This window comes from Populus nigra, chromosome 2 (genome assembly GCF_951802175.1).
Source record: "Populus nigra chromosome 2, ddPopNigr1.1, whole genome shotgun sequence".
Taxonomy (NCBI): Eukaryota; Viridiplantae; Streptophyta; class Magnoliopsida; order Malpighiales; family Salicaceae; genus Populus; species Populus nigra.
In genome coordinates this window covers 35,907,190-35,925,056 of record NC_084853.1, presented here as the reverse complement: position 1 = coordinate 35,925,056, position 17,867 = coordinate 35,907,190, and the positions used below count along the sequence as shown (strand labels likewise).

At 36.4% G+C, this 17,867-nt stretch overlaps 3 protein-coding genes across 6 annotated transcripts; all 3 read left to right on the top strand.

Moving 5' to 3' along the window:
* Positions 1–4,248: 4,248 nt before the first annotated feature.
* On the top strand, positions 4,249–9,464 carry LOC133681939 (FRIGIDA-like protein 3). 2 transcript variants are annotated; one of them, XM_062105146.1, is made up of 5 exons: positions 4,249–4,497; positions 4,749–4,837; positions 6,795–7,845; positions 8,292–8,467; positions 8,845–9,464. In XM_062105146.1, the coding sequence occupies exons 3-5, from the start codon at positions 6,804–6,806 to the stop codon at positions 9,262–9,264; spliced, it is 1,638 nt and encodes a 545-aa protein (XP_061961130.1). In that variant the 5' UTR covers positions 4,249–4,497; positions 4,749–4,837; positions 6,795–6,803; the 3' UTR covers positions 9,265–9,464. The 2 variants fall into 2 exon arrangements, with proteins under 2 accessions (XP_061961130.1, XP_061961131.1); XM_062105147.1 differs by lacking the exon at positions 4,749–4,837.
* Positions 9,465–10,450: 986 nt separating this feature from the next.
* LOC133682844 (TPR repeat-containing protein ZIP4) lies at positions 10,451–14,987 on the top strand. The gene is made up of 5 exons (XM_062106380.1): positions 10,451–11,920; positions 12,930–13,119; positions 13,248–13,280; positions 13,528–14,145; positions 14,270–14,987. Exons 1-5 carry the CDS (start codon positions 10,539–10,541, stop codon positions 14,915–14,917), a joined length of 2,871 nt encoding a protein of 956 aa, XP_061962364.1. The 5' UTR covers positions 10,451–10,538; the 3' UTR covers positions 14,918–14,987.
* Positions 14,971–17,853, top strand: LOC133682846 (ubiquitin-like-conjugating enzyme ATG10). 3 transcript variants are annotated; one of them, XM_062106384.1, is made up of 7 exons: positions 14,971–14,987; positions 15,549–15,739; positions 15,839–15,889; positions 15,978–16,061; positions 16,237–16,336; positions 16,664–16,761; positions 17,343–17,853. In XM_062106384.1, exons 2-7 carry the CDS (start codon positions 15,575–15,577, stop codon positions 17,541–17,543), a joined length of 699 nt encoding a protein of 232 aa, XP_061962368.1. In that variant the 5' UTR covers positions 14,971–14,987; positions 15,549–15,574; the 3' UTR covers positions 17,544–17,853. The 3 variants fall into 3 exon arrangements, with proteins under 3 accessions (XP_061962368.1, XP_061962369.1, XP_061962367.1); XM_062106385.1 differs by lacking the exons at positions 14,971–14,987; positions 17,343–17,853 and adding an exon at positions 16,894–17,319 and having other exon boundaries at positions 15,449–15,739; XM_062106383.1 differs by lacking the exon at positions 14,971–14,987 and having other exon boundaries at positions 15,461–15,739.
* Positions 17,854–17,867: the final 14 nt, after the last annotated feature.

Genomic DNA, 17,867 nt, shown 5'->3' with positions numbered 1-17,867 from the left:
TTTTACATAATGTGATTAATTTTCTTGGAAATCTATATTTGGAGCTCATCGAAATTTGAGGATCTTGTTTTTTCTTCTCCGCTTCATATTGGGTATCCAAGGAAAACGCAATATGAAAGGTTAGTTTTCTTTTAATTTGTCGATCTTGGTGATATGAATTTTCTTCTTTTTCAAATTGTTGATCTTGGTGTATACAAGTTCCATTTGATGGGGAAGTTTACCTTGGGTGTTATTTCACCTTAAAATTACCTGAAAACATAAATTTGATATTGAGAAATTTTTGGATTTCAGGTTGGTTTTTTTTCATTTTTGGATAAATTTTTGGTTGTTTTAAGGAATAAATGATTTTACTTAGGTCTATAGGTTGTTTTCTAGAAGTTTTTTACATCAAAAAAGGATTGAAAAATGGATTTTTTTGGGTTTAAAACCGCTGCATTGATTTTCTAGCGACCTTTTGGTCCCTAGATTATGGGCCTACAACTGCAGCCTTAGACGGCACGTTTTCTAAAGGAAACGATGATGTGTTGTCTATGGGGTTTAATAGAAAAGAATGAGGGCGGACGAAACTAACAATTAAAAAAAAGGTGTGGCACCTAACCTATTTGTTTTTTTAATATATTTTCTAAAGTTATTAAGCTGACCTAGGACAACAATCAGGAGGGTCAACTTGGATTCACAATAAAAATTTGTTTTTTTTAAAAAAATTAAAATGACATCGTTTTTAGTTTATTTTTGTAAAAATTCAACAGGTTTTATATTAAGTTTTGAGTGGGTTTTACTTGAGATGAAAAGGTCATGAGTCAACTCAGGCTTTTGAGAGAGCCGCATCGGGTCAGTTCTCCCCTTTTATTAAATCCGATCTGGCCTAGGCCTTGGGTCACCCGGGGACATCGGTCAGCCCACTAGGGTGGCCCAAGTTTTATAGCGGTGGCATTTTCAACCCTTTAGACTTGAAAATAATATACTATTTCATCCTTTGTTTGGTATTTAAATGTCTTTTGTTTTTACTTAAAAGAAAAGCCTTTTTATCAACATTTAAAAATATTAGGCATGCTTTTTATTTTAGTCACGTGAGCCACCCCAAATTTTCTTTCTTTTTTGTTGTTGTTTTGTATGAGAGAAAAAACTCATGTGGGGTATAGTTAAATGAAAAATAATTTTGGAGATAAAAATTTGTTAATTTTGGTTGGTGCATCTCCAGATATGCCATGTTTGCCCAGGGTTAATTAGGGTATTTTTTTGTTCTTATTTTAATTTAATACTTTTACTTTCAATTCCATCACTTGACATTAAGTTAGTTGAGAATTGGGCATTGTAATTTATTTTGGTTTGATATTTGTAAGTTTATCACGATCTCAACATATACGCCCTAGTATTTAGTTAGTCTCTTAACTAGTATTGATTATTCTCAACTTAGTAGTTTATTTTCTTTCTAAAATGCCTCATTTTCTCACCAAATTAACCAATACCTACTTCTCATTTCTTAATTCTAATTTTCATGAAATAAAAAATAAAATAAATTGGAAAATAATATAATTGGTAAAAGAATAAGTTATAAATGAATTTAAAAATATAGTTTTTGAAACAAATTTAAGAAATAGGTTATAATTCACTCGAATGCAAAATATGTGAAGAATTCATTGGTCCAAACCATCAACAAAAAAAGAAAAAAGAAAAAGTAAAATGGTGTTTTACTAAACAAAAAGACTCAATTGTACATATTATTCATTATGAGTTAAAATGATGTTGTTTTAAGCCTTTTAGCATGAAACGATGTGATAAAATTAAATTTAATGGGTAAAAAAAAAAACCCAAGAGACCCAAAAAAAACATCCATGTGGACTCGAACGTAGTAGCTCGAGCCTATATTGGGCATACACTCAGGTTGGGCATGTTGTCATGCCTAGTTAGTGTTGGGCATGTTGCCTACTGTAATAACCCAAGTTTAGATTCTCTGAAATTTTCTTGAATGTTATTTTATTGTTATTTTTATTAATAAAATCCAAAAATAAAAACCATTGAAATTGAATTGTTTGTAGGGCCTCATATGTTTTTAATAACCCTACAAGTGATGGATATCCATCCTTCTTATAGCATATTGTTAGGAAGGTCATGGATACACGCCATTAGGGCTAAGACAGCATCTCTACATCAATGTCTAAAGTATATTATCAATGGTAGAAGAGACCTTGTCCATGATAAGGAATGTGTTGGTTCCTTATATTGAAGCAAAAGATTGCAAAGATGTAAATCTCCATGCCTTTAAGATTGTGAACACTAAATGGGTACTAGAGAATATTGTGTTAAGAAGACCAGAATGATAGCTAAATGCTTTTTGAAACATGGGTTACCATTCCAATATGATCTAATTTCTGGAAATCCTAAGAGAGTTAACATAATGAAAATTAAAGCTACTGATAAGAGGTTTGGGCTTAGCATTAAGCCTAAGAAAGATGATCATAAAAAAGCTACTAGGATTAAGCGAGAAAAAAGATTGGCCCGAATGAAAGGAAGAAAACCAGAAAAAAAGGGCATTGTAATCCCACCCATCCATATTTCTTTCTCAAAGTCAATATATGTAATGAAACCTGAAAACATGATGAAAGTTTTGGGACAGAAGCTTGCTGCCATGGATGTCGCCAATATAGAAGAAGGTGAAGAAAAGGGTCAGAACTGTAATGATGAGCTAAAAACAATGAAATAAGATGAATTGTTGCCTCAGTTAACTATCCACTCTTTAGAAAAAGCTCCAGCTAACGCCTTTGTGCGAAAGCTTTCAGTTGATGAAATATTCCAAAAATAGGATATTGAAGAAGCCCCATTAGTTTTCAAGAAGTAATGATTAAGCGTCTACTTATATTTGCTTTTATGTGCTTTGTATTGTAAATTGCTTTGTGTTTTTGCACCTAGTTGGCAATCTTGGCTTAAGATGTCAACATAAGGTCTTTTCATAATTATTGAGCCAACTTTTAAAATATTATTGAGATCATGTATTTTCTTCAACAATTCTTGTTTTTTTTTTTGTTTTGTTTGTCTACAAGATATGTATTTACACTAAAAACACCTTCTGTTTTCAAGAATTCTAAAAACAAATCCTCCACGAATCCAATTGAAAATAAATGGCTAAACTTTGATAAGGATGTGATTGCAATGGATGAAGAAGAATGAAAGGGAGATTATATAAAAGAGTTTACTAGATTAGTAAAACAGTCTGAGCATGCCTGGAAACCTATAAAAGAAGAATTAGAGGTTATAAATGTAGGCACCGAGCAGGATAAAAGGGAGCTAAAGATTGGAACTTTGATTACTGCAGAAGAAAGATGTAGTTTAACCTCACTACTACAAGAGTATACAGATGTGTTTGCCTAGTTTTATGCAGATATGCCTGGTTTAGACATTGACATTGTAATACACAGAGTGCCTTTGATAAAAGGATGTAAACATGTTAAGTAGAAATTGAGAAAAACTTGTTCTAATATAGTTAAATAAAAATTAGCTTTGGAAAAAAATAAATTATAATCTCATTGAAGTTCATAACTCGGTTCACAGGTTTGACGTGCTAGCCTGGGTTATCTGGTTTATAATTTTGACGAGTTCACCCACTGGCCAAATATTTTTTTTTTGTCTTTTAATTGTTTTTAAATTTTTTTCCCTATTATATCCTTCAATAATGGATTGGTTAATAAATAAACTACATGATTTATTTTTGTTTGTTTTTTATATGGTTATTATTGTCTCAAATAAGTTTTAATTTTTAGGTTGATACTCGATTTTATGATCATATATTTTTACTATATAATTAAAAAATAGTTTATAAAAAAAGTTATTGAACTCAATAAAATCCATGACATGGGTCGATGAGAAATTGAGATCAATTCAATTTGTTATTGTCTCAATAATTTTTTTTTAAAAAAAGTTTTTATCTTGAAGTTTTTTTAAAAGTCAAGTCATGTTTTTACCAGTCATTAAAATTGTATTTAGATTCATGAAATCAATTAATTTAATTTGAGCCAACTCCCACCTAATTTAGTTAAAAACTTGAGTTAGACAAATAAATTATAAGATTTCAAGATCAAACTATTTATTATATCAGATTTAATAACAGATTAAAAAATTATTTACACAAGATTAAAAAATTATTCTTACTTTTAATAATTTTTTAATTTTAAAAAATTAATCTTAGTTGCGGCAGACCACGGAACACTAAACTAGTTTACATATCAAGTGAGGGTAAGAGGTGAAGAGCACACATGGTAGTGCAAATAGCAAAAAAAGGTGTGGACAAGAAAAAGCAAAAGGAAAGAAGGCTGCTGCGGTATCGCATTCCCTTCTTTTGTCTTCCTTCTCTCTGAATTTCCTCTCTTTCCTCCTCCTAGGGATCGAAGGGTAAGCAGCGAAACCCACCTACCTACCCACCTACCCCACTCATACACAGTCCAATCTAATCCGCCATGGATTGATCGTTACGCTGCTCAATTCTCACTTATTATCACTCAGGCAAGTCACTCTTTCTTTTAAACTGATATGATTTGTAGATCGCCTTCCCTTGTTTGCTCCAGAAATCAGCTCCATTTAGCTACAATTTCGGCTTAGATGTGCTTATTGGCTAGTAATACTTAGGAAACGAAAAGACAAAACTGTTACTCAATCACGGATTTATTGAATTGTAGATTTGCAGTTTTGTTTGTTTGTTTGTTTGTTTTCTGTTATTTTTCGCTGTTTCTGATGGTTAGGCTTTGTTTCTTCAGGGTTTCAGTCATTTTGTTTGTCTGTTTTTGCTCGATCTCTTACTTGTCTGTTGATTTAAGCTCACTTTCAGCTCGTTGAGGAATCAGCGGTAAGTTATTATTGCGTGTTAATTTGATTTCTACCTCCTCAACCGTTCCTCTGTGATGAAATTTCAGAATTGTTTTGTTTTGAGCTGCTGTTTGCTCTCACTTGTTGTTAATTTATTGGGTTTCGAGTTTTAAAACATCTTGGAGGTTTAGTTATCCATGCTGTTTAGGGTTTTGAGATACCTGATGTGTGTTTGTGTGACTACCAAGGCTAGGTGATAAACTCGCATTGCACAGCCGTATCACATTCAACTCATTAAAAAAAAAGTGGGAAATATATTCTTGCTTCATTTTGATTTATGTAGTTTAATAATAGTAAGACCCTTACAATTGTGCTCTATTACAGGTTACTGGATCGTTATCTGTACTGTCAGTTTTGGTTATGAAGAGAAGTGTCTTCGAGATTGTGATTTTTTTTTGTGTCGTCATTTTAGGTTACATCAATTATTTGCTGCTCCTGGCTGAACCTGGATCAGCCTGTAATTATTTACATTCTGTGTTAAAAATAAAAATAAAAATATAGGCAGTGTATTCTGGTCTTTTCTAAAGAAGCTTTTACTGAGGTGGTTGTTGGTATTTTGTCACTTGGATTCATAGTCCACAACAAAATTGACACTTAGTTAGCATCTGTTCCCTTGATGGAATTTGGGTTTATCTTATTCAATAAATTCATTGCAGTTCAAAGGGGATAAGAAAAGCGGTGTAGCAAAGGACCTTAGATGATTGCATTTACTATCATGGTGCTTTAATGATCTTAAATTGTTAGTTTGAAACGAGTTCATAGTACTTTTGGAAAGCTTTCAGTTTTAGTTTGTAGGCCTGTTCCTTCACAATTCCTCCAACATCAAAGTCAAATTAGCACCTGTTAAGTTCTTTGAAAGAGTTTCTTCATCCTGTTGGATTTTCACCTGGGCCAGGCTCTAGGTGGATAAAGATTATCTATTTCTATTCTCTACCACATGCCATCTGATGATTTTCATGCTGCCATCCTTTTGTTCTTGGGTCAGTTAAAATGCTATAAAAAAAGATAATAGAAGAATAAAACCTTTGACAACAACTATATGTTCCACTTGAGTTCCTCTCTGGTGCATCAGAAGCCTTGGTTGGAATGCTGTATTTTTCCTTATTCTCCACTATTACTTCCTCAAATTGTTTGAGTTCGTAAGGGGGAGCTGCCTTCTTCCAAACCAGTTCTGTAAAGGGGACTTACATATTATGACGATGCATATATGAACTGACCGGACACGTTTTATACCAACCTGCAAGCCAATGTGTTGGCATTGATTGTGTATGGAGGATAGTTCTGATGCCAACGTCCACTTTATAGTGATTCATGATTTTAGCCATAGCATTTGTTGTCCATGTTGTTTATTTCACATGACCGAGTAGGTGTATTACACCCATTATGACAATGCATATATGAACTGACCGGACACGTTTTATACCAACCTGCAAGCCAATGTGTTGGCATTGATTGTGTATGGAGGATAGTTCTGATGCCAATGTCCACTTTATAGTGATTCATGATTTTAGCCATAGCATTTGTTGTCCATGTTGTTTATTTCACATGACCGAGTAGGTGTATTACACCCTGGAGTAGAACTTGGTCTCCAAATCTTGGAGAATTCTGACATCAGTTTTCATACTTTTGTCTTCAAAGATGTTAGGAAGAAATGTTGTCACTATTTTGTTATGACTGATGAGCAACTTTATTCAAGTACCTGACCTGTCATTTTGTGTTAACCTTAATATGTAAACATGTTTTTTCACTATATTGTTTCCATGTACTTTGATTGGTTCTTTCATCGGGTTTGACATTGATCTGTTCTGTGTACCAGAAAGCCACCTGCATCATCTAGCATATGATAGTTGTCAATTTATGTACTTTTTTTCTAAAAAACAATTGTCATACATAGCCTTCCTTCTGTTTTGTAATATCATTTGTCTCATTTTCCTCAGCTTTCTGCTATGGAAGATTCTGAATCAGTTGCAACACTCATGGACTCAACAACGTCTAAGATACATCAACTTCAGAAAGCATTTGCTGAACTTGAAAGTCACCGGGCTGTAACACTCAACCTGAAATGGAAAGAACTTGAGGAGCATTTCCATGGGCTTGAAAGATCTTTGAAGAGGCGGTTTCACGAGTTGGAAGATCAAGAAAAGCAGTACGAAACCAAAACTAGGAGAGCCAGGGAAATATTAGAGAAACGAGAAGCTGCTGTTGTGGCCAAAGAACATGTTTCATTGGAGAAACTCCAAGAGAAACGAGATGCTGCTATCTTTTCCATTTCGAATGCTCTACAGAAGCACAGGAAGGTATCTTCTGTGGAATCTGCTGTTGTGTCCTATGATGACCAATTTGGATCACCGGCTATTGATGACCAACCACCTGAAGCCATGACTGCTGAAAGTAACTTAGGTGAAATAATAGATCCTTCTGAAAATGGAAATTTGGAGTATCCGCAGTTAGTCGAACTATGTGAACAGATGGACTCAGAAGGACTGCACAAATTTATTTCTGACAACCGCAAGAACCTTGTGGTCCTAAAAGAGGAAATTCCACTTGCTTTAAAGGCTGCAGCAAACCCAGCTCAATTTGTGTTGAACTCTCTGGAAGATTTTTACCCCAAGGAAGTGTCAAATGTTGATGGAAAGAAAGACTCAACCTTATTGGGTGTCCGCCGAACCTGTATCATGTTGATGGAATGCCTTAGCATTTTGTTAATGTATGCAGATCTAGTTTCTGTATCTGATGTAATTTCAGAAGATGTTAAAGATCAGGCAAAGGCTATTGCTGAAGAGTGGAAGCCAAGATTGGATTCTTTGGACGTGGATGCTAACAATGGGAACTCCTTGGAAGCACATGCCTTTTTGCAACTTTTAGCTACCTTTGGGATTGCTTCTGATTTTGATGAGGAAGAGTTATCCAGGCTAATCCCAATGGTTTCTCGTCGTCGCCAAGCAGCTGAACTATGTCGTTTTCTAGGGCTGTCGGAGAAAATGCCAGGTTTGTTGAAATCCTGTTGCACTTAAATCATCATATCAGGAAGCATATCATTGCTTAAGTTAAAAAATGTAGGCAATAGCACAAATTCTGTGGCACAGTGTTAAAAACCTTATTACTGAAGAGTATATGAAATCTTCCCTTAGAAAGAAAATATGAAACTTTCGTGTTAGATTAGAATCATGATGATTCGATGACTTTGTTTTGGTGTTTATTGAACCAAGCATGTAAATTTTCCTTTTTCTGGATTCTTGTTTAAAGCAACATTGCATAAATCTTGTTGGCTTTTGCTCAATTGGTAAGTTCATACCTTGGACAAATGAATTTGGTACAAACTGCAAAGAGCATAGAGGCTATTTGTTTCCTTTTTTTTTGTGTCAATCTTGCTACTTTTTATTTCCCACTGTTTTTCTTTTTCATTTTACCTCTTATACACATGGATTCTTCAGGTGTAATTGAAGTATTGGTAAATAGTGGAAGGCAAATTGATGCAGTGAACTTGGCCTTTGCATTTGACTTAACGGAACAGTTCTCACCAGTTACTCTACTGAAATCATACTTGAAGGAGGCAAGAAAAGTTTCTTCATCAGTCAAGCCTGGAAATGCATCCCCCATCACTGGGCAGGTGCGTGTCCTTTCTCCGCTAGATTAATTAATTGTCCTTTCCTTTCTACCATTATCTCTAGACAATTTGATATTGTGCTGTTGTGTATTCTGAAGTAAATTGTTGTTTGATAACTACAACTCGTAGCTAAGATTGGTTTGGATTGCTAATGCTAAGACTCCCACCTAAATGAATTGTGGCAGGTGCTTATTATACATAAAAGGGGGCTTTCTAGTTGGATGCCAAGAAAGGATAGATAGATGATATTGTATTGCATATATGCTCAAGAACAATTTCCATAGAAATCTTATCTTAGCTTTTGATGTAAAGCCACACTCATGCTACATCCCTTCTCAAAAACTCTTGAGGACCTTTTAAGAAATCTTCTGTTGTTTCAGAATGAGGTCAACGAACGAGAGCTGGCTGCCCTCAAGGCTGTGATCAAGTGCATCGAAGAGCATAAACTTGAGGAGCAGTATCCTGGGGATCCGCTCCAAAAACGCCTTCTTCAGCTAGAGAAGGCCAAGGCAGAAAAGAAAAGGGCAACCGAAGCTGCCAAGCCTCAACCCAAGAGACCACGCGCTAGCGGCGTCGGATGCGGGCCCCGCGTCACTATCAGTGCTCCTGAGAGGACATTCTATCCGAGAGTACCTGATAGGTACCCACAGTACGTGTACGACAGACCATACATTTACACTGGACCTGCTGACAACCATGTTCCTCCACTCATGAGTTCTGCTGCTACATACAACTTCTCTCCCAGTCACGGCAACTACTTCGGAAATGGCTACCAGTACCAGACCCCGTATCATCACTAGTTAGTAAAGATGGCGAAAAGGTGACCTTGATCCTCATTTTAACTGCTAGCCTTAACCCGTCAGCTCGTTGATGTTGTATGAATGAATTTAGTATCTAAAAAACCAAAAAAAAAAAAAAAAAAAAAACTTGCTATGTGAATTTTTAATCTGCTGTACAAGAGATAATTTGATCCTCTAATATATGCACTCTGTTTTCTGTATATTTCTGATTCGTTTTGTCTTGCCCCCCCAGCTCTCTTTTGTTTATGGAAAACTCTTTCGAACGTGGATGTCTATAGTGTGAACAAAGTGCAGCAATTATATTTTTTAAAAATTTTATATTTTTTTATTGTTTTAATAGGTTGATGGAAGAAATAAATTTTAAAATATTAAAAAAATTTATTTTAATATATTTTTAAATAAAAAATATTTTAAAAAATATAACGCAGAAGACATAAAAGAAATGCTAAAAGTTGGATTTTTGCAACACTCCCTCCCTAAAATATTTAAATTCATCATTAGTTTATGAGACTTTTTTCATTATAGGGATCCCTCTTTAAATCATTTCTATAAAAATAAAATGCAAGCTACAAAATATAAAACATCTTCATTTATAAATTATAAAATCATAAAATATAAATTTATAAAAATACTCCACTAATCATAACATAAAGTCTGCGTATTGTAATGAAAATTAAAATTATTACTTTATAAGACAAAAAAAAATTAAAATAAGTTTGGATAATGGAGGCAAATGAACATCTTTATTTATTTTTTCGCTCTTTTTGGTTAAATTAAATTAAAATTTATTAATTTTTAATTTGATTTTAATAAATTCAAAAAATTATTTATTTAACAAATAACGTGTTTATTATTTTAATAGTGGTTATTTTCAAAGTGTTTTTTTGTTTGTAAATATATCAAAATAATATATTTTTATTTTTTAAAATATAATTTTGACACAATCATATTAAAATGATATAAAAATATTAAAAAATAATTAATTTAAATAAAATAAAAAAATTTAATTTTTTTTTAAAATAATTTCAAAATACAAAAACAATGAAGCTAAAATTGAATAACACTCAATATTGAATGAATCAAATGAAATTACCCGACCTTGTCTTGTAGCCTTATGCAGGCTACTAGAAGCCCAACTATATATTTATAGCTAGGCGTTATTGGCAGGCACGCCTTTCTCTCTCTCCCTCTCTTCCCTCCAAAAAAGAAAACCGTTTTCGCTCCTTCAAATTCAAAATTAATTTCAGATTTTCTCCCTCCCTCTCTTTCTCAAAATGAAAATCACCGAGATGTACTCGCCGGATCTCCGGAAACCAAACCACGACAACCAATTTATTCAGTCCAACCACCTCCACCAACACCTCCTCTCTCAGATAGAATCCCTAATCATACAAACCGAAAACCTATCCCCTAACTACCATTCCTTACCGGAAACTATCTCCTCAGATCTCCGCCAAACCCTAACTCACCTCACTCAACTCCCTCCATTTCCTAACTCACTCAAGCTCCATATCTGGAAGCTTGCCTACCGCCTCTGGAATGCCTGCATCGACATCTCCAATGCCGTCTCCATCCTCCCTTCCTCCCCCTCCCACTCCCCCTCCCCCTCCTCCTTCGAAAACCACGCCAAGCTCCGTCACATCGCCGCCGATATGATCTCCCTCGCCGGAGACGTCACCAGCGTTACTTCTCCTGCTGTCAAATCCGCCTCTTTCTACCTCAAGACCGGCCTCATCTGGCACGATCTGAGAAAATTTGATCTCGCGTCGTCCTGCTTTGAGAGAGCTACTGATATCGTTTCAAAGTTCGACGTAGCCGCAATATCGGACTCCGGAGAGAGAAAACTGCTGTTAGATTTAAATCTCGCGAGATCTCGAACTGCCTGGGATTTATCGGACCGAAACCTCGCGATAATACTGTTAACTCGGGCGAAAACTCTCCTCTTCGGGTCATCAGATCACTACAAACAACTAGCCAATCAGTACTTGATATTTGGAAAGAGCGTGTTATCCAAAAACAACGATACCGATAACAGTTTAAAAGAAGCTTTGAAGCTAATGAGCGAAGCTCTGGATTTAAGTGAGAAAGGATCCAGTGCAGCGAGAACAAGAGAGCAAATCATGGAAATCAAGGAGTTAAGATCAAAATCACTCCGATTCATCTCGGCTGTTCATTTACAAAAAGGAGAGTACGAGAGTGTGATTAAATGCGTTAAGGTATTGAGGGAGGGAAATGGCGGTGGTGATGGCGGGGACCACCATGCTAGTCTCCCTGTTTTGGCAATGAAGGCGTGGTTGGGTTTGGGGAGGTATGGAGAGGCAGAGAAGGAGCTGAGGGACATGGTTGTCAATAAGGGAATTCCTGAGAGTGTTTGGGTTTCTGCAGTAGAGGCGTACTTTGATGCTGCGGGGACTGCAGGGGCGGAGACAGTGAAGGGAGTGTTTTTGGGGCTTTTAGGAAGGTGCCAGGTGAGTGCCAGAGCTGCATTCAGGGTGGCGAATAGAGTGCTTGGGTGTGTTGGAAGTGGTGGAGAAGGTTCGAGTCTAAGGACTAAAGTGGTGGCAGATTTGGTATCTGATGAGAGAGTGGTGGCGCTTTTTGCTAGCGAGGCGACTGCTAAGGAAAGGGCGGCAATGCATGCTGTTCTTTGGAACTGGTGAGTTTCAAAAGAATTTCCCGCCAAACTTGTGTCTGCTTTGAATGAAGAGTTGTTTATTTTCTTTATTTTTTTTCTTTGTATTGCATTTCATGAACTATAAAATTTTGGTTTCTTTATCTGAGTTTGTGATTTCTGTGAAACATGAAAAATGATGGCTTGCATTCATTGTATTGATCAAGGCCTGTGTTACGTAGGCTTGTTGATACTGGCTAGGATAATCAATTTTTTTAACGGGATTTGGGATGCCCATGGCTAATGTTTCCTTGAAACTTGACTTGTTATTCCTTTTATCCTGGAATTGCTTAATAGAAGGAAAAGAAAACAGAAAAGAAAACCTGAATCCCTAGAATTTCTTCTTATTATTATTCCGAAAAACCTGTTTGATTTTCTTACAAAGAAATTGTGGTTTCCAGGAGTAAAATAAGTTGTTTACCAAGTATGGAAGCGTTGCGATGGTATATAGGATTGTTCAAATTTATTCAACCCATGTTAACACATTCCATGGAGTAAAATAGAACTCTATATTTGGATACATCCTAGATACTGGGATATGATATGGCCCATGGTGCTGTGACCTCAGATGCTAGGCAGCTGAATGGATCATTATTCCGTAACCTTCACAATCTGTTGTTTTAAGTGGTGCCATGCATATCGTTTCTGAAGCCCTTTGCGGCAAACCCTGCCTACCGTCCACTTCTTTTCACTGATTTAATATTTGTCTCACACCTTTGCTGAACAAAAAGCAATTCATACGTGAACCTTCATTTGCTGCAAATTAACTGTCTTCCTAAACTTGATTCATTACATTGGATTTTTTCCTTTAAGATTTCTCCTTGCTGCTGGAATTTAACGGCAAGTCAAAGGAAAGGAAATGATTTCTATCCAAAATCTTTAAAAAATGGAGAGTTTCATTAGGCATGGAGACAAAAGCCTAGCATTTTAGAAACTGGTATTCATTGAAAACATTCCTTGTGATCTTTTAACCACTCCCTCTTTGTTTTTGCAGTGCTTCTGAACATTTTAGATCGAAAGATTATGAGACAAGTGCAGTGATGTTTGAGAAATCACTGCTCTACATATCACATGACATCGAGAACAGAATTCTCCGTGCAAAGGGCTTCAGAGTTTTGTGTCTATGCTATCTTGGCCTCTCCCAGCTTGATAGAGCTCAAGAATACATTAACGAAGCTGAAAAGGTATCTTAATCAACTGCAAGCTGGTGTTTCGGTGTATAAATTAGCTAAGCGTAAATGATCTTATTACCTTTGGAAAAGCTAAGCTGGGTAGTAATTCCATTTTTTTGGGATGCTTTCCATTTGTGCAGCTTGAGCCCAACATAGCAAGTGCTTTTCTTAAGGTACCCTCCCTCCCTCCCTCCCTCCCTCCCTCCCTCCCTCTCTCTCTCTCTCTCTCTCACACACACACACACACACACACACACACACACACAAGTACAAATACATACTGTATTTAACATATTGATCGCTGAAATTTTCTCCTGTTGAATCAGCACAAACCTTTATTTCATCTTCGCAATACCAGGACTTCCTAAGATTATTTTATTGATGATTACCACATCTTGATATTTCTTCGTGCTCATGCAGTTTAAAATCTATCTGCAAAACAACGACCATAATGGTGCTATCAATCAGGTCCAGGCAATGAAAACTTGCTTTGATTTCACTCCAGACTTTCTCTCCCTTTCAGCTCATGAAGCTGTTGCTTGCCATGCTCTTCCTGTTGCTATTTCCTCTCTATCCAATCTCCTGAGCTTCTACACCTTGGGAAGACCCATGCCAACAACAGAAGTTGTAGTGCTACGCACATTGATCACAATCCTCGTTCAAGACCCTGGAAACGAGGTAGAAGTCCTCAAATTCATGAAAAGGGTTCACGACCGGGCATCTGAGCTTGGGACAGAGTGCTTTTTTGGAAAAGAGGAGACTGGCAGACGAGAAAAAAACTGGTTTGCTGTGACTTCATGGAACATTGGGACTAAATGTGGAAAGGAGAAGAAATATGAATTATGTGCAGAATTTTTGAGACTGGTATCAGGATTTTATGGTCTGGTTGACTGTCAAGAGGAAGAAAACAGTATTATGGTCTGCAAGTCATTGATATTGTCTGTCTCAGCCATGGTGGCTTCAGAGAATCAAAAGAAGACTGCATTGACGGACTCTGAAGTGAAACAAGCTGTTGAACTGCTAGATAGAGCAGGGAAGGTATGCCCTATCAGTTGTTTTCTTGATTATAATACACTGAGTTGAAAAAACAGATTTGTTGGAAACTCTCTGTTTGTTGATATCCTTCGCCCTCATTTATTAACATTTTGGTGCATGGACGCAGATCCTAACTTCAATCTCAGCAGGAACCCAACTTGGTGGTGACAAAATCACCACAGTTGAGCCAGACCTCTTCTTCGTGCACACCTTCAATGCCTACGATATATACGGCAGACTTGATAATTTTGGGCCACAGCAACAGCTCCACTTCGTAAAGAGTTTTGCCACCTCAAAGGCATGCGATCCCAAGTACCTTCTTCAAATTGGTCTTAGCGCCTCACAGGGTCCGCGGTCTAACCCTGAAGTAGCCAGCTTTGCTCTAAACGAGTGTCTTTCAGCTCTCCTTTCCTCCCCCTCACCGGACTACCCCGACGTTGCTCTTGTAGTTCGAAGGTTGATTGCATTAGCAAGCATTCACAAAGGTGATTCAGATGATAATGCTGTGCATAATCTGTACAAGCAAGCATATAGGATAATGGTCGGGTTAAAAGAAGGCGAGTATCCCACGGAGGAGGGAAAATGGCTTGCAATGACTGCATGGAACAGGGCGGCAGTCCCAGTGAGGCTAGGGCAGGTTGATGCGGCGCAGCGGTGGATGGATGCTGGGTTGGAGCTTGCAAGGGAGGTTTCAGGGATGGAGACTTACAGGGCATGCATGGAGGATTTTGCAACTGCTTTTAATAAGAAATCTCATTCGCACAGTAATGGTTAAAACCAGTCTCATCTTGTACATAGCACAGACTATACATGATAAAAATCGCTGGCGCAATATTCTCTGTCGAGTAAGATAGCAATTCATACTGCAGTCCTGTTTGATACATTTTGAACCTCGCAAGTGTATTTAATTAATAAGCATTATTTTTTAAAATATTTTTTATTTATAAATTAATTAAAACAATATTTTTTAAAAATTATTTTTAATATTAATATATACAAAAAATTATTTTGAGTGAAAGAATAAAAAAAGAGCTCGATGAAATATTAACTGGAGTTTTTGATTTATTATTATATATTAATATTAAAAATAAATTTAAAAAAATAAAAAAATATTATTTTAATATATTTTAGTATTCTAAACACCATCTTGATTTGTAAAATAAAATAAAAAAACCGGTTATTATGGTTGGAAGTAATTAAATTGTTAAACATTAACAAAATATAAAATGAAAAAAAAAAACACCTCAACTTTACAAATAAAAATCATGATTTAACAACTCATGTTTTTTCTTATTATTTTTCTTAAATATTTAATATTAATGGTTGTCAGAGAAAAAAAAAATCAAGTCTTTGATTGATTGTCGCCTACCTATCAGAATCAATGGGCGTTTGTTTATATATTGCAGAAACATCTTCTCAAGTGGGCAAAATCATGAGTTGTTTTTCTTCGTCTTGGGACGGAACCCTCTCGCAGAATGATTTCTCTGTTGCTGCTCACGTTTTTACCGAGAGATGGGAGAGGAATAACTCTTCTTCCCCTTCATGGTTTTGGGTCAATTCTCCAAAAGGACCTCCTTTCCTAGCTTCTTCTCAACATGTTGCTGTTCTTTCTTTCTTATCGATTTCTTTTTAATCTTCAATTCCTCCTTCGCTTCTCTTACTTTTTGTTTGTTTTATCTTTCCTTTCTTTTCCCAGGTGGAGGGATACTTGTCTTTGGAGAGCATGTGTGTTCTTGTCTCAGCTGAGGTCTGCTCTGGTCTTCATCATATAATGAGCCTCTAATTCCTTAAGTTTAACCCCAGAAATTGTTATTGAATTTTTTTTTTTTTAACAGGATAGTAATGAAGAAGTAAGTTGCACTGTGGAAGAGGAGGCTGGTTTCTCTGAGATTGAAGGGGCAGCTGATAGTGCCACACTTGTATTTCCTTCCTCCTTCCTCAGATAGTCAATGTTCTATGTTACTGTTTCTTCATACAGGCTTAAGCTTGTGTACCTAGAAACTTGCTCTTGTGGAAGTTATGTGTTACAATTATCCCCTTTTTCACTCTCATCTTCTTGCCATTATCGATGTTGTTCTTGTCCTTTGCTGCCAGGTTCATAGCAATCGTCATGAAGCGCATTACTACGATTTTCATATAGTCTATAGTGCATCATACAGGGTTCCTGTGCTATATTTCCGTGCATACTGCAGTGGTATGTGCTTCTCTCTTTCTCTATGCTGATGGACATACATGTATAGTATGCACGCGCACCTCTTAAATTTTGTGAACATCTTGGTATCTGGAGTTATGTCTTCATCTGACTCTTTACCAAACTATTCTTACAGCCACTGATCTTAAATGATCCAACGCAATCTAACAAAAGCTAATTCAACGTATTGATCAAGTCTAAATGTTGGGCTGATATTATTCTAGGCTTCTAGCTGTAAATGACAGAGGAATTGAGCCATTGTGTCCATGATTGTTTTCACAGTGATGTCAATGAGTTGTTTGAGCATCTTGATTTTTGTTGAGTGTATAGATGGAAGGCCGTTGCGGTTGAATGAAATTGAAAAGGACCTTCCAGCTTGCTCCTCGAAGGTGTTGTTGGAAACAAAGTGGACTTTCATAACTCAGGAGGTGCATTTTTTTCTTCTTTTTTCTTCTCAATTATCTTATCACTCTGCATTTGTTTTCTGGTTTTCTCTAATTTTGTTTTTTTGTTAAATTGCAACAAAACCATTAGATAGATATGATCCTTGTTTCTGGTAGGATGAACAAGGAGACCGTTTTTTAAGAGTGAGTCCATGTTTGCTCGGGTTGGGGGTACCACACATGATTTTGTATAATCAAGGAATGCACCAGTTGATTCACATAAATCTTTGAATTTTTTGAGCACTATCAAACTGGCATCATTTTTATTTCATGAATACATCGTAAGTGTTTATATGATGAGATCTACACTTGTCTGGTGTCCGGCGATGCAAGCATTGAAGGGATAATACACATGGATTCGAAGACTTTGGGCACTGACTGCATACAGTTTCCCTCTCCGGATAATGAAAAATAACATACTAACTTTATTCAGTAGCTGCTTCTGCATGTATTTTGGATATTGATCAAGCATTACTTGTCAATTCTTCTTGAGAAAGACTTTGTTTAATTGTTGAATTCATGCACGGGACTTGGAAATGGTAACTCGTTGAATGTTATCAATTCAGGAGCATCCATTCTTGAATAGGCCATGGTACAAATTACATCCATGTGGGACCAGTGAATGGATGAAGTTGCTTTGCCTTGGCGATGAGGTTGCAGCTAAGAATGGACTGGCCATTGAACTATATCTGGTGTCATGGTTCTCGGTCGTTGGGCAGGTGGTTGGTCTCAAGACCCCCCTAGAAATGGTGAAAAAATCAGTGTAATCGACGGCAATGCTTCGGACAAAAAATGAACTTAGCAGTAAATGGCTTAAAGAAGTGGATTACTACTCTTGCAGTGAGCTTTGATGCGTGCGTGTTGAATCGTGTTACTACTCTCTGTACGAGGCAGGGAAGCATCCTGGATCCAATTCTGACGATTCCTATGCCTCATGTCAGGCTGTTCTTCGTGTTTTTGTTCCGTAGTTTAAATTCTTCATCGATGATCCTAGAAATCGTTTCTTATTGCATAAGCTTTTTATACCCTTCTGATTTCCATAAAATTTGGATCAATAATCCACACCTCGTTTGTCTATCTTGGTGACTACC

What these genes read in the sequence shown, in the direction of transcription:
- LOC133682846 (XM_062106383.1), top strand. Translation starts at nt 15,524, where the DNA reads ATGGGCGTTTGTTTATATATTGCAGAAACATCTTCTCAAGTGGGCAAA. An exon ending in CAGCTGATAGTGCCACACTT is followed by an intron (nt 16,062 to 16,236) that starts GTATTTCCTTCC and finishes CTTTGCTGCCAG; the next exon opens with GTTCATAGCAATCGTCATGA. An exon ending in GGACTTTCATAACTCAGGAG is followed by an intron (nt 16,762 to 17,342) that starts GTGCATTTTTTT and finishes TTATCAATTCAG; the next exon opens with GAGCATCCATTCTTGAATAG.
- LOC133682844 (XM_062106380.1), top strand. Translation starts at nt 10,539, where the DNA reads ATGAAAATCACCGAGATGTACTCGCCGGATCTCCGGAAACCAAACCAC. An exon ending in CATGCTGTTCTTTGGAACTG is followed by an intron (nt 11,921 to 12,929) that starts GTGAGTTTCAAA and finishes TTGTTTTTGCAG; the next exon opens with TGCTTCTGAACATTTTAGAT. An exon ending in TGCTAGATAGAGCAGGGAAG is followed by an intron (nt 14,146 to 14,269) that starts GTATGCCCTATC and finishes GCATGGACGCAG; the next exon opens with ATCCTAACTTCAATCTCAGC.
- LOC133681939 (XM_062105147.1), top strand. Translation starts at nt 6,804, where the DNA reads ATGGAAGATTCTGAATCAGTTGCAACACTCATGGACTCAACAACGTCT. An exon ending in GCTGTCGGAGAAAATGCCAG is followed by an intron (nt 7,846 to 8,291) that starts GTTTGTTGAAAT and finishes TGGATTCTTCAG; the next exon opens with GTGTAATTGAAGTATTGGTA. An exon ending in CATCCCCCATCACTGGGCAG is followed by an intron (nt 8,468 to 8,844) that starts GTGCGTGTCCTT and finishes CTGTTGTTTCAG; the next exon opens with AATGAGGTCAACGAACGAGA.